Consider the following 16,046-nt stretch of genomic DNA (forward strand, 5'->3'; position numbering starts at 1 on the left):
TAATTACCAGCGTTACCGTAGATGACCTGTTAATTACCAGAATTACCGTAGGTGACCTGTTACTTACCAGAGTTACCGTAGGTGACCTGTTACTTACCAGAGTTACCGTAGGTGACCTGTTACTTACCAGAGTTACCGTAGGTGACCTGTTACTTACCAGAGTTACCGTAGGTGACCTGTTACTTACCAGAGTTACCGTAGGTGACCTGTTACTTACCAGAGTTACCGTAGGCGACCTGTTAATTACCAGAGTTACCGTAGACGACCTGTTAATTACCAGCGTTGCCGTAGACGACCTGTTAATTACCAGCGTTGCCGTAGACGCCCTGTTAATTACCAGCGTTGCCGAAGACGCCCTGTTAATTACCAGCGTTGCCGTAGACGACCTGTTAATTACCAGCGTTGCCGTAGACGACCTGTTAATTACCAGCGTTGCCGTAGGTGACCTGTTAATTACCAGCGTTGCCGTAGACGCCCTGTTAATTACCAGCGTTGCCGTAGACGACCTGTTAATTACCAGCGTTGCCGTAGACGCCCTGTTAATTACCAGCGTTGCCGTAGACGACCTGTTAATTACCAGCGTTGCCGTAGACGACCTGTTAATTACCAGCGTTGCCGTAGACGACCTGTTAATTACCAGCGTTGCCGTAGACGACCTGTTAATTACCAGCGTTGCCGTAGACGACCTGTTAATTACCAGCGTTACCGAAGATTCCAGTAACTTTGGTAAATGACCAGTAGATTTATAACCCTAATCATACAGTATAGTACAGACAACTCCTCTCATCCTCTTCAAATCAGCAGTGAGCGTATAGCCTTGCAGTTTTTTCATCTACTTTAGATCAAAGATTCAGTATCACACATAAAAACCACTCCTCCTCTTGCAGTTCTTTCATCTACTTTAGATCATACAGTATTACACATAAAAACCACTCCTCCAACCGTAAGCATTTCACCTCTGACTTGCACTTTTCCCTCAGTTGAGATCACAGATGTATTGAAGAACGCAATGTTTCTTTCTCTCAGGGGATTTCCGGTCCTTAGTTCTCCACAGTAGGTGAAGGTGAGAACCAAAGTGAAGTGAAGTTCTCACTTGAGATTGAGGTGAGCAAAAGTAGGATAAGATAACAAAGCGAGCGATTTGAAATGTGTTTTTCTTTCACCAGAGACAGTTAAAACCAAGTCCTAGATTAGAACACACATTCATCTGATATTGTACCGTGTGTTTAGTGGACTCGCTGTCTGAGAAACCGACCCTGAGAGTTTTTCTGTGTCAGACGCAACACCTTCAAATGCACCACACAGCGCAGTATAGACAATCCTCCCCTAAGAATGGTTCACTACTTTCAAATCTACCCGAAATGCAAACAACAGAGAGAGAGAATCAACCTGGAGACCATCAACTATCTGAATCATTGTGAGTTAGTCTATTAGAATATCAACTATCTGAGTTATATTGTGAGTTAGTCTAATAGAATATCAACTATCTGAGTTATATTGTGAGTTAGTCTATTAGAATATCAACTATCTGAGTTATATTGTGAGTTAGTCTAATAGAATAACAACTATCTGAGTTATATTGTGAGTTAGTCTAATAGAATATCAACTATCTGAGTTATATTGTGAGTTAGTCTAATAGAATATCAACTATCTGAGTTATATTGTGAGTTAGTCTAATAGAATATCAACTATCTGAGTTATATTGTGAGTTAGTCTATTAGAATATCAACTATCTGAGTTATATTGTGAGTTAGTCTAATAGAATATCAACTATCTGAGTTATATTGTGAGTTAGTCTATTAGAATATCAACTATCTGAGTTATATTGTGAGTTAGTCTAATAGAATATCAACTATCTGAGTTATATTGTGAGTTAGTCTAATAGAATATCAACTATCTGAGTTATATTGTGAGTTAGTCTATTAGAATATCAACTATCTGAGTTATATTGTGAGTTAGTCTAATAGAATATCAACTATCTGAGTTATATTCAAATCAAATTTATTTATATAGCCCTTCGTACATCAGCTGATATCTCAAAGTGCTGTACAGAAACCCAGCCTAAAACCCCAAACAGCAAGCAATGCAGGTGTAGAAGCACGGTGGCTAGGAAAAACTCCCTAGAAAGGCCAAAACCTAGGAAGAAACCTAGAGAGGAACCAGGCTATGTGGGGTGGCCAGTCCTCTTCTGGCTGTGCCGGGTGGAGATTATAACAGAACATGGCCAAGATGTTCAAATGTTCATAAATGACCAGCATGGTCGAATAATAATAAGGCAGAACAGTTGAAACTGGAGCAGCAGCACGGTCAGGTGGACTGGGGACAGCAAGGAGTCATCATGTCAGGTATTCCTGGGGCATGGTCCTAGGGCTCAGGTCCTCCGAGAGAGAGAAAGAAAGAGAGAAGGAGAGAATTAGAGAACGCACACTTAGATTCACACAGGACACCAAATAGGACAGGAGAAGTACTCCAGATATAACAAACTGACCCTAGCCCCCCGACACATGAACTACTGCAGCATAAATACTGGAGGCTGAGACAGGAGGGGTCAGGAGACACTGTGGCCCCATCCGAGGACACCCCCGGACAGGGCCAAACAGGAAGGATATAACCCCACCCACTTTGCCAAAGCACAGCCCCCACACCACTAGAGGGATATCTTCAACCACCAACTTGTGAGTTAGTCTATTAGAATATCAACTATCATAGTCATTGTGAGTTAGTCTATTAGAATATCAACTATCTGAGTCATTGTGAGTTAGTCTAATAATCAAATCAAATCAAATTTTATTTGTCACATACACATGGTTAGCAGATGTTAATGCGAGTGTAGCGAAATGCTTGTGAAAAAAAACCTAGGAACGCGAAGCGAGGCGGCCATCTCTGCCGGCGCCGGAAGATAATAGAATATCAACTATCTGAGTCATTGTGAGTTAGTCTATTAGAATGTCAACTATCTGAGTCATTGTGAGTTAGTCTATTAGAATATCAACTATCTTAGTCATTGTGAGTTAGTCTATTAGAATATCAACTATCTGAGTCATTGTTAGTCTAATCCTAATATAATAACAATGGCTCTGGATGGGCTTTGTCACAGTCAAATAGCTTGGTCCCTTGACCCCGCAGTTAACAAGAGCAAATATGACCAGAGTGTGAAATACCATGTCTCTCTCCATGCATTGTTCAGTCAGCCCAGGAAAGCCAATGAAAACCAAATGTCTTCCATCGATTGCAAATGAATGTCGTGGAAGATAAGCACATATCTGTTTGAATATGGATTTTGGCATTTTAAGTTCCTTTTGGGTTTTTGTGGGAGGTTTGATCCTATTGAGGTTTTTTGCTTCACTGATTTGTGTGTGGGGTTATGGGGAAGTATGTGGGGTTGGGTTGTGGGGAAGTGTGTGGGGTTGGGTTGTGGGGAAGTGTGTGGGGTTGGGTTGTGGGGAAGTGTGTGGGGTTGGGTTGTGGGGAAGTGTGTGGTGCTTGGTTGTGGGGAAGTGTGTGGGGCTGGGTTGTGGGGAAGTGTGTGGGGTTGGGTTGTGGGGATGTGTGTGGGGCTGGGTTGTGGGGTTGGATTGTGGGGAAGTGTGTGGGGTTGGGTTGTGGGGTTGGATTGTGGGGAAGTGTGTGGGATTGGGTTGTGGGTTGGATTGTGGGGAAGTGTGTGGAGTTGTGGGGTTGGATTGTGGGGAAGTGTGTGGGGTTGGATTGTGGGGAAGTGTGTGGGGTTGGGTTGTGGGGAAGTGTGTGGGGTTGGGTTGTGGGGAAGTGTGTGGGGTTGGGTTGTGGGGAAGTGTGTGGGGTTGGGTTGTGGGGAAGTGTGTGGGGTTGGATTGTGGGGAAGTGTGTGGGGTTGGGTTGTGGGGAAGTGTGTGGGGTTGGGTTGTGGGGAAGTGTGTGGGGTTGGGTTGTGGGGAAGTGTGTGGGGTTGGGTTGTGGGGAAGTGTGTGGGGTTGGATTGTGGGGAAGTGTGTGGGGTTGGGTTGTGGGTTGGATTGTGGGGAAGTGTGTGGAGTTGTGGGGAAGTGTGTGGGGTTGGATTGTGGGGAAGTGTGTGGGGTTGGGTTGTGGGGAAGTGTGTGGGGTTGGGTTGTGGGGAAGTGTGTGGGGTTGGGTTGTGGGGGGTTGGGTTGTGGGGGGTTGGGTTGTGGGGAAGTGTGCGGGGTTGGGTTGTGGGGAAGTGTGCGGGGTTGGGTTGTGGGGAAGTGTGTGGGGTTGGGTTGTGGGGAAGTGTGTGGGGTTGGGTTGTGAGGAAGTGTGTGGGGTTGGGTTGTGGGGAAGTGTGTGGGGTTGGGTTGTGGGGAAGTGTGTGGGGTTGGGTTGTGGGGAAGTGTGTGGGGTTGGGTTGTGGGGAAGTGTGTGGGGTTGGGTTGTGGGGAAGTGTGTGGGGTTGGGTTGTGGGGAAGTGTGTGGGGTTGGGTTGTGGGGAAGTGTGTGGGGTTGGGTTGTGAGGAAGTGTGTGGGGTTGGGTTGTGGGGAAGTGTGTGGGGTTGGGTTGTGGGGAAGTGTGTGGGGTTGGGTTGTGGGGAAGTGTGTGGGGTTGGGTTGTGGGGAAGTGTGTGGGGTTGGGTTGTGGGGAAGTGTGTGGGGTTGGGTTGTGGGGAAGTGTGTGGGGTTGGGTTGTGGGGAAGTGTGTGGGGTTGGGTTGTGGGGAAGTGTGTGGGGTTGGGTTGTGGGGAAGTGTGTGGGGTTGGGTTGTGGGGAAGTGTGTGGGGTTGGGTTGTGGGGAAGTGTGTGGGGTTGGGTTGTGGGGAAGTGTGTGGGGTTGGGTTGTGGGGAAGTGTGTGGGGTTGGGTTGTGGGGAAGTGTGTGGGGTTGGGTTGTGGGGAAGTGTGTGAGGTTGGGTTGTGGGGAAGTGTGTGGGGTTGGGTTGTGGGGAAGTGTGTGCATGTGTGCATTTTTGTGCATGCGAGTATGCGAGTGTTGATAAAGTTTTCTCCTAATAGAAGTAAATGTGAACTTGCACCAAATGTTAATCAAGTTATGTATTTCAATCCAGAGTTATACCGCCCTAAAATGATTCATTGACAGTTATAATGTAATCTATATACTGTACATGATAGGCATTTATTGAATGGAATGGAATCCCGCTCTGTTACTGTTTGTTCACACATGTACTATTCAACCACCACCATGACCCTGTATGGTAAGGCCCTACAAGAAAGGCTGTCTGCCAAAACCAGGCCTCTATGACTCCCAGTGCTAGCAGGGGTTTTTGTTCTGTTCAGTTAATATACAGACATACAGATTGTTCCTTATCAGATCACTTTGCAGATATACAGCTGAAACAGATCCCTGAAAACACAGAGATCTTCCAGGAGCAACTACGGTCTAGATAGCTACTGAGGGACAAAGACACCATTCTCCAGTCTCACACTGTTTCCGTACAAGCCCTCCAACATCCAAAGTGCCACCTACCCCTCTCTCACCTCAGAGACTCCTCTCAACCCTCTCTCACCTCAGAGAGGTAAACATATTCCTCTCTACTCTCTCACCTCAGAGAGGTACACAGATTCCTCTCTACCCTCTCTCACCTCAGAGAGGTGCACAGATTCCTCTCTACCCTCTCTCACCTCAGAGAGGTGCACAGATTCCTCTCTACCCTCTCTCACCCCAGAGAGGTGCACAGATTCCTCTCTACCCTCTCTCACCTCAGAGAGGTGCACAGATTCCTCTCTACCCTCTCTCACCTCAGAGAGGTACACAGATTCCTCTCTACCCTCTCTCACCTCAGAGAGGTGCACAGATTCCTCTCTACCTTCTCTCACCTCAGAGAGGTACACAGATTCCTCTCTACCCTCTCTCACCCCAGAGAGGTGCACAGATTCCTTTCTACCCTCTCTCACCTCAGAGAGGTGCACAGATTCCTCTCTACCCTCTCTCACTTCAGAGAGGTGCACAGATTAATCTCTACCCTCTCACCTCAGAGAGGTATACAGATTCCTCTCTACCCTCTCTCACTTCAGAGAGGTGCACAGATTAATCTCTACCCTCTCACCTCAGAGAGGTATACAGATTCCTCTCTACCCTCTCTCACCCCAGAGAGGTGCACAGATTCCTCTCTACCCTCTCTCACCCCAGAGAGGTGCACAGATTCCTCTCTACCCTCTCTCACCCCAGAGAGGTGCACAGATTCCTCTCTACCCTCTCTCACCTCAGAGAGGTGCACAGATTCCTCTCTACCCTCTGGGTCATGTGTCAGGGGGTTAGTGGCAGTACGGGGAGAGATGCTCCAGGTGGGTTTCGTTTACTAACGTATGCCGCATTCATTTGTTCAATCTCTCATTGGTTCTCTTGTTTGCCTGTTCAAAGGATCTCTGCTCATGTGTCATATTAGACTGCATGTGGTTTGCTGTGGTAATAGAATTGCTTATTGCGATGCTAACTCAATTATTCCTGAGAGCCCTTATCTGTGGTGCCGGGGTACGAGCCGTCTTGGCTCTGGATGATCATCAGCATTCAGCAGCTTGTGAATTTGAGAACAAAGGAGGTAGCTACCCCTTGGAGGCGAGAGGGCTCACCGAGGAGTAATTGAATTGTTTCTTGTTGTTGATGTTGTTGCCGGTGCCTGGCGCCGGCGCTGGCGAACACGGTGGGGAAGGCTAGCGAGGAGGAAAGCTAATCTTCCATCACTCCTTCATTTTACTAGCCCGCTGAACACACACACACACACACACACACACACACACACACACACACACACACACACACACTCACACACACTCAGTTTTTGATGAACTCCTCAGTGATATCCCTCTCCCCTGTTCTCTGGCACTCTCATTCACCCTCTATCTCTTTTTCATTTTGCCTCCCTTCCTCTCTCTCTCACTCTGTCTCTGTCTGTATTTCTCCCTACCTCACCACCCTCCCATCCCCCTCATACAATCTCTCCCCCTTCCCTCTGATTTCTTGCAGACGGAGCAGTTTGTGCACGCGCTCAAAGACGAGCTGGTGAAGAGCGCCTTGCTGGCCCTCCACACTGCACAGCCCGGCTATGTTACAAAGAACCAGAACCAGACCCTTCCAGGCCACCAGGGTCACAGCCACCAGGACCACCTTAGTCCCAGCCAGAGGGGTCAACAAGGCCAGAGTCCACCCCAGAACCCAGGCCACAGTCCTGGGCAGCCATCGGCTACAGACAGCCCTGTGGTGGTGTGTAATAATGTGGATGGTGGCTCCCAGACGGCTCCCATCAGAGAAGACGGGCAGGCTCCTCTGAAGCGCCAGGACTCCATACCGTGTCATAAGGAGTACGACGAGGAGGAATGGGCAAGTCCTGCTGTTTCTATACCATCATCTCACTCTGTGTCTGTTCTGCTCTGTCTGTCTGTGGGTCTCAATCTCTGTCCCCCTTCTTCCTCTCTCTCAATTCAATTCAAGGGTTTTATTGGCATGGGAAACGTATGTTAACATTGCCAAAACAATTTAAAAAATAACAGTAAACATTACAGAAGAATAAAGACATTTCAAATGTCATATTATGTCTATATACAGTGTTGTAACAATGTGCAAATAGTTAAAGTACAAAAGGGAAAATAATCAAGCATAAAAATGGGCTGTATTTACAATAGTGTTTGTTCTTCACCGGTTGCCCTTTTCTTGTGGCAACAGGTCATAAATCTTGCTGCTGTCATGGTACACTGGTATTTTACCCAATAGATATGGAAGTTTATCAAAATTGGATTTGTTTTTGAATTCTTTGTGTATCTGTGTAATCTGAGGGAAATATGTGTCTCTAATATTGTCATACACTTGGCAGGAGGTTAGGAAGTGCATCTCAGTTTCCACCTCATTTTGTGGGCAGTGAGCACATAGCCTGTCTTCTCTTGAGTGCCAGGTCTGCCTACGGCGGCTTTTCTCAATAGCAATGCTATGCTCACTGAGTCTGTACATAGTCAAAGCTCACTCACTCTCTCTGTCTCTCTCTCTCTGTCACTCTCTCTCGTCTCTCTGTCTCTGTCACCCTCTCTGTCTGTCTCTCTGTCTCTGTCCCTCTCTCTGTCTCTGTCACTCTCTCTGTCTCTGTCACTCTCTTTTTCACTCTCTCTCTCTCTCTCTCTCTCTCACTCTCTCTGTCACTCTCTCTGTCTCTCTCACTCTCTGTCTCTCTCACTCTCTCTCTCTCTCCCTCTGCCAGTGCAAGTCTAAAAGTTGCTGTATCTGATGATAAACAATAGTTAATATCAGTTACAGAAGTCTTAAGAAACTGTGTGTGTGTGTGCGTGCTGTGTGTGCTAATAGAAACGATGGGGAATGAAGCCAGAGCTAACAGCAGGGACTTAGCCGGAGTCACACACTACAATTCCTAATCAGCCATCAAACAACTGTCTGCCTTTGAGAAGAGTTTAAAAACACTCACCTCTGAGACAAAGGACATCCAAACTGCACTCCAACACACACACACTAAGCCATGCTTGGCAAGCCTAATTACTTTCCCCAACAGGCAGAAAGTGAATAAATCAATTAAAAAATGTGGGTATTATGAGGACAATACGAAACAGAGGAGTTTGGAGGCTTTCTGCTCCAAAGTACAAATGCACTTTGAGAGTTATCTCTTCAAGCAGGCTGCAATTGCCATCTACTGAGAGTAGAGAAACTCTTCATAGTGCTTCTGTGACCGATTTGATTTTGAGACAATGAAAGTTAAAGGCTAGTAGAACTCTGGTGATAAGGGCTTTGAACAGCCAACGTCCAATCATACTCAAACCCACTGTAGTGGACCAAGGCAGAGATATACATCCATATTTAACATGGTTGATATTATATACTACATTCTATGTTTTGGGATCAAATAGTATCTTGTGGTTCACTAACAGTTGTGGTTCACTAACAGACAGGTGTGGAACATGGATTCATCTTCCAGACAGATCACATGGGGTGGCAGGTTAGACTAGTGGTTAGAGCGTTGGACTAGTAAACGAAAAGTTGCAAGATCGAATCCCCGAGCTGACAAGGTAAAAATCTGTCGTTCTGCCCCTGAACAAGGCCGTTAACCCACTGTTCCTAGGCTGTCATTGAAAGTAAGTCTTAACTGACTTGCCTAGATAAATCAAATAAAAATAAACATGCAGATTGAACTCTTTCCTTCTCTCTCTCTCTCTCTCTCTCTCTCTCTCACACACACACACACACACTCACACACAGAGGCCAGGTGCTGATGTTGTGTTTGTCTCCTCTAGGACAGGGTGTGGGCCGACGTGGCGAAGAGCCTCAACTGTGTCATCGCCATGGTGGACAAGCTCCAGGAGCAGGAACCAATCAACAACAACCAGGAACAACCAATCCCTAAGCAGGTCCTGGCTGACGTCATCACCTCCCACAACCCTGGTAAGAGTTTCAGCGCTGAATGAGTCGTATATCAAAGAGTTACAACAAACAGTTAACAGAAAAACACGGCTCTACATCCATAACAATGTCCTATAGCCTAGTCCCAGATCTATTGGTGTTGTCTTGCCATGTTGAGATCACCTACATACAGTTATATAGTCCTGCAATACCAACCAGAGTCCTGGATGTATCTAGATGGCACAAGCTCTCGTCCTCTGTCTTAACTCCTTCTCACCATAGGGTGGCAGCCACGTACCACGACAGCCAGTATTTGGTCTGCACAAAATCTGCACACACACACACACACTCAGCCTCTCAGAACTGACAGAATGAAGCACAGGAGGTTGGTGGCACCTTAGTCGGGGAGGACGGGCTCGTGGTAATGAGCCCGGTAATGAGCCCGTCCATTCCATTCGCTCCGTTCCAGCCGTTATGAGCCCTCCTCCCCTCAGCAGCCTCCACTGGAATTAAGGTAAGAAGAAGAGAGTGCATAAATAACCACAGAGAAGTGGAGCAAGGACCTCTTGTTATTCACACCCAGACGTTATCTCCCCTGCATCCAATCAAATCCTCTCTCTCTCTGCTCGGGGCGGCAGGGTAGCCTAGTGGTTAGAGCGTTGGACTAGTAACTAGTAACCGGAAGGTTGCAAGTTCAAACCCCCGAGCTGACAAGGTACAAATCTGTCGTTCTGCCCCTGAACAGGCAGTTAACCCACTGTTCCTAGGCCGTCATTGAAAATACGAATTTGTTCTTAACTGACTTGCCTAGTTAAATAAAGGTAAAATAAAAAAGATGAGGTCGTGTCCACTACTGCCAAGTGGTTGGCAGCATTTTATTAGGGTAGAGAACAGACACAGGGAGTGAACAGGACCTGCAGCCTTTTATTAAGGTAGAGAACAGACGAGTTCCTTTAAAAAAAATGAAATGAATCCATGGACAACACTGCGGTGGCCTCCTGGCATAGCCACGGGAAGTAGTTTGGGGGTGGGTGCACTGAAGACCTCTATATCGTCGGTCCACTAATACAGGACTAGTAAAGGCCCAATACACTACTTTTGTGATAAAAAAAAAAGCTAAATGTATGAGTGTTTACCAGCATTTGTAGCTTCAGTCTGACAATTATCTGTCCGATTAACTGTAAAACAGTTAATATATAATACCTATATAATACCTGATAATACGGATAATACCTATATAATACCTGATAATACGGATAATACCTATATAATACCTGATAATACGGATAATACCTATATAATACCTGATAATACGGATAATACCTATATAATACCTGATAATACGGATAATACCTATATAATACCTGATAATACGGATAATACCTATATAATACCTGATAATACGGATAATACCTATATAATACCTGATAATACGGATAATACCTATATAATACCTGATAATACGGATAATACCTATATAATACCTGATAATACGGATAATACCTGTGAAATATAAAAAGACTTGGTTGATATACAGTACTGTGCTGTGAAGTTTTAAGCAGGTGTGAAAAATGCTGTAAAGTAAGAATGCTTTCGAAAATAGACATGTTAATAGATTATATTTATCAATTAACAAAATGCAAAGTGAGTGAACAGAAAAATCTACATCAAATCAATATTTGGTGTGACCACCCTTTGCCTTCAAAACAGCATCAATTCTTCTAGGTACACTTGCACACAGTTTGATGCAACTCCGCAGGTAGGTTGGCCCAAATACCTTGGAGAACTAACCACAGTTCTTCTGTGGATTTAGGCAGCCTCAGGTGCTTCTCTCTCTTCATGTAATCCCAGACAGACTTGATGATGTTGAGATCAGGGCTCTGTGGGGGCCATACCATCACTTCCAGGACTCCTTGTTCTTCTTTACGCTGAAGATAGTTCTTAATGACTTTCACTGTATGTTTGGGTTTGTTGTCATGCTGCAGAATAATTTTGGGGCCAATCAGATGCCTCCCTGATGGAATTGCATGATGGATAAGTATCTGCCTGTACTTCTCAGCATTGAGGAGACCAATAATTATGACCAAATCCCCAACTCCATTTGCAGAAATGCAGCCCCAAACTTGCAAGGAACCTCCACCATGCTTCATTGTTGCCTGCAGACCCTCATTCGTGTACCGCTCTTCAGCCCTTCGGCGAACAAACTGCCTTCTGCTACAGCCAAATATTTGAGTCCTCAGTCAAGAGCACCTGCTGACATTTTTCTGCACCCCAGTTCCTGTGTTTTTGTGCATAGTTGAGTCGCTTGGCCTTGTTTCCACGTCGGAGGTATGGCTTTTTGGCCACAAGTCTTCCATGAAGGCCACTTTTGACCAGACTTCTCAAGACAGTAGATGGGTGTACCAGGGTCCCACTGTTTTCTGCCAATTCTGAGCTGAAAGCACTGCTGGACACCTTCCGTTTGCGAAGGGAAGTAAGCGTGATGTGTCTTTCATCTGCTCCAGTAAGTTTCCTTGGCCGACCACTGTGTTTACGGTCCTCAACGTTGCCCTTTCTTTGTGCTTCTTCAAAAGAGCTTGGACATCTGGAAACCCCTGTCTGCCTTGACATGTCTGCCTGGGAGAGACCTTGCTGATGCAGTATCACTACCTTGGTTCTTGGTGCTGTGCTCAGTCTTTGCAAATGCAACTTATTTCTATGTAAAAACTGAAATGGACTTCATTCCTTTTCCATTTTAATAGATGTCTTATCCAGAACAACTTACAGTAGTGAGAGCTTCCATTTTCATACTTTTTTGTACTGGTCCCCCGTGGGAATCAAACCCACAACCTTGGCGTTGCAAGCACCATTTGTACTGGTCCACCGTGGGAATCAAACCCACAACCCTGGCATTGCAAGCACCATTTGTACTGGTCCCCCGTGGGAATCAAACCCACAACCCTGGCATTGCAAGCACCATGCTCTACCAACTGATCATCACAAACAACTTGATGTCTCAACGTACTTAATTACTGGATTCTGCATTGGTTTTCTTCATGGTGATGGAAAGTCTACAGGTACAACCCTAGATGACCAGCCAATGTACAGTACAGTAATGAACATTTACATTAAGTGGTTTGTAAGGATGGTAAATTAGTACTGCACAAAAATGTATTGTTATTCCATGTTAATTTGAAGGTAGGCCTTGAAATACATCCACAGGTACACCTCCAATTGACTCAAAGCCATGACATCATTTTCTGGAATTTTCCAAGCTGTTTAAAGGCACAGTCAACTTAGTGTATGTAAACTTCTGACCCACTGGAATTGTGATACAGTGAATTATAAGTGAAATAATCTGTCTGTAAACAATTGTTGGAAAATTACTTGTCATGCACAAAGTAGATGTCCTAAGCGACTTGCCAAACTATAGTTTGTTAACAAAAAATTTGTGGAGTGGTTGAAAAATGAGTTTTAATGACTCCTACCTAAGTGTATGTAAACTTCCGACTTCAACTGTGTATCAGTCCAGAGGTTTATATCAGTCCACTACAGAGGTTTATATCAGTCCACTACAGAGGTTTATATCAGTCCACTACAGAGGTTTATATCAGTCCACTACAGAGGTTTATATCAGTTCACTACAGAGGTTTATATCAGGCCACTACAGAGGTTTATATCAGCCCACTACAGAGGTTTATATCAGCCCACTACAGAGGTTTATATCAGTCCACTACAGAGGTTTATATCAGTCCACTACAGAGGTTTATATCAGTCCACTACAGAGGTTTATATCAGTCCACTACAGAGGTCTATATCAGTCCACTACGGAGGTCTATATCAGTCCACTATGGAGGTCTATATCAGTCCACTACGGAGGTCTATATCAGTCCACTATGGAGGTCTATATCAGTCCACTACAGAGGTCTATATCAGTCCACTATGGAGGTCTATATCAGTCCACTATGGAGGTCTATATCAGTCCACTATGGAGGTCTATATCAGTCCACTACGGAGGTCTATATCAGTCCACTACAGAGGTCTATATCAGTCCACTACAGAGGTCTATATGGTCGCTAATAATAGTAAAGGCCCAGTGCACTACTTTTGTGAGAAAAATATATTTTCAAAAAAGTATATATTTTTGTATTAATATATTTTGTTTTTATTCCGATTTTTAGGGGAAGCTGACCAGCCAGACAAGCTCTTATCTTTTCACTTCTATGAAAACAGTCAGTCTGGGAATGCACCAAGAGATATGGAACAGTCATTATGAAACGCCAGCCTCTTGGGTTCATACTGCAGTATCCAACAGGCATTATGAAACACCAGCCTCTTGGGTTCATACTGCAGTATCCAACAGTCATTATGAAACGCCAGCCTCTTGGGTTCATACTGCAGTATCCAACAGTCATTATGAAACACCAGCCTCTTGGGTTCATACTGCAGTATCCAACAGTCATTATGAAACACCAGCCTCTTGGGTTCATACTGCAGTATCCAACAGTCATTATGAAACACCAGCCTCTTGGGTTCATACTGCAGTATCCAACAGGCATTATGAAACACCAGCCTCTTGGGTTCATACTGCAGTATCCAACAGGCATTATGAAACACCAGCCTATTGGGTTCATACTGCAGTATCCAACAGGCATTATGAAACGCCAGCCTATTGGGTTCATACTGCAGTATCCAACAGTCATTATGAAACGCCAGCCTATTGGGTTCATACTGCAGTATCCAACAGTCATTATGAAACACCAGCCTATTGGGTTCATACTGCAGTATCCAACAGGCATTATGAAACACCAGCCTATTGGGTTCATACTGCAGTATCCAACAGTCATTATGAAACGCCAGCCTATTGGGTTCATACTGCAGTATCCAACAGGCATTATGAAACACCAGCCTCTTGGGTTCATACTGCAGTATCCAACAGGCATTATGAAACACCAGCCTCTTGGGTTCATACTGCAGTATCCAACAGTCATTATGAAACACCAGCCTCTTGGGTTCATACTGCAGTATCCAACAGGCATTATGAAACACCAGCCTCTTGGGTTCATACTGCAGTATCCAACAGGCATTATGAAACGCCAGCCTATTGGGTTCATACTGCAGTATCCAACAGGCATTATGAAACACCAGCCTCTTGGGTTCATACTGCAGTATCCAACAGGCATTATGAAACACCAGCCTCTTGGGTTCATACTGCAGTATCCAACAGGCATTATGAAACACCAGCCTCTTGGGTTCATACTGCAGTATCCAACAGTCATTATGAAACGCCAGCCTATTGGGTTCATACTGCAGTATCCAACAGGCATTATGAAACACCAGCCTCTTGGGTTCATACTGCAGTATCCAACAGTCATTATGAAACACCAGCCTCTTGGGTTCATACTGCAGTATCCAACAGGCATTATGAAACACCAGCCTCTTGGGTTCATACTGCAGTATCCAACAGGCATTATGAAACACCAGCCTATTGGGTTCATACTGCAGTATCCAACAGTCATTATGAAACACCAGCCTCTTGGGTTCATACTGCAGTATCCAACAGGCATTATGAAACACCAGCCTCTTGGGTTCATACTGCAGTATCCAACAGGCATTATGAAACACCAGCCTCTTGGGTTCATACTGCAGTATCCAACAGGCATTATGAAACGCCAGCCTCTTGGGTTCATACTGCAGTATCCAACAGTCATTATGAAACACCAGCCTCTTGGGTTCATACTGCAGTATCCAACAGGCATTATGAAACACCAGCCTCTTGGGTTCATACTGAAGTATCCAACAGTCATTATGAAACGCCAGCCTCTTGGGTTCATACTGCAGTATCCAACAGTCATTATGAAACACCAGCCTCTTGGGTTCATACTGCAGTATCCAACAGTCATTATGAAACACCAGCCTCTTGGGTTCATACTGCAGTATCCAACAGTCATTATGAAACACCAGCCTCTTGGGTTCATACTGCAGTATCCAACAGTCATTATGAAACGCCAGCCTCTTGGGTTCATACTGCAGTATCCAACAGTCATTATGAAACACCAGTCTCTTGGGTTCATACTGCAGTATCCAACAGTCATTATGAAACGCCAGCCTCTTGGGTTCATACTGCAGTATCCAACAGGCATTATGAAACGCCAGCCTCTTGGGTTCATACTGCAGTATCCAACAGTCATTATGAAACACCAGCCTCTTGGGTTCATACTGCAGTATCCAACAGTCATTATGAAACACCAGCCTCTTGGGTTCATACTGCAGTATCCAACAGTCATTATGAAACGCCAGCCTCTTGGGTTCATACTGCAGTATCCAACAGGCATTATGAAACGCCAGCCTCTTGGGTTCATACTGCAGTATCCAACAGTCATTATGAAACGCCAGCCTATTGGGTTCATACTGCAGTATCCAACAGGCATTATGAAACACCAGCCTCTTGGGTTCATACTGCAGTATCCAACAGTCATTATGAAACGCCAGCCTATTGGGTTCATACTGCAGTATCCAACAGTCATTATGAAACACCAGCCTCTTGGGTTCATACTGCAGTATCCAACAGGCATTATGAAACACCAGCCTCTTGGGTTCATACTGCAGTATCCAACAGTCATTATGAAACGCCAGCCTATTGGGTTCATACTGCAGTATCCAACAGTCATTATGAAACACCAGTCTCTTGGGTTCATACTGCAGTATCCAACAGTCATTATGAAACACCAGCCTATTGGGTTCATACTGCAGTATCCAACAGTCATTATGAAACACCAGTC

At 45.1% G+C, this 16,046-nt stretch overlaps 1 protein-coding gene across 14 annotated transcripts in view; it reads left to right on the forward strand.

The window, feature by feature from the left end:
• LOC110498435 (type II inositol 3,4-bisphosphate 4-phosphatase) overlaps positions 1 to 16,046 on the forward strand; it is a 243,404-nt gene that overhangs the window by 206,831 nt on the left and 20,527 nt on the right. For all 14 annotated transcript variants that reach the window (XR_005034211.1, XR_005034210.1, XM_036933670.1 and 11 more), the window contains 2 exons: positions 6,916 to 7,269; positions 9,180 to 9,327. Coding sequence is in view for 12 of the 14 variants with exons in the window: in XM_036933670.1 (XP_036789565.1) it covers positions 6,916 to 7,269; positions 9,180 to 9,327 (502 nt within the window). In the remaining 2 variants the exon portion in view is untranslated. The remainder of the gene's footprint in view (positions 1 to 6,915; positions 7,270 to 9,179; positions 9,328 to 16,046) is intronic.

The sequence above is a fragment of the Oncorhynchus mykiss genome, chromosome 10, assembly GCF_013265735.2.
Source record: "Oncorhynchus mykiss isolate Arlee chromosome 10, USDA_OmykA_1.1, whole genome shotgun sequence".
In the NCBI taxonomy this organism is placed as follows: domain Eukaryota; kingdom Metazoa; phylum Chordata; class Actinopteri; order Salmoniformes; family Salmonidae; genus Oncorhynchus; species Oncorhynchus mykiss.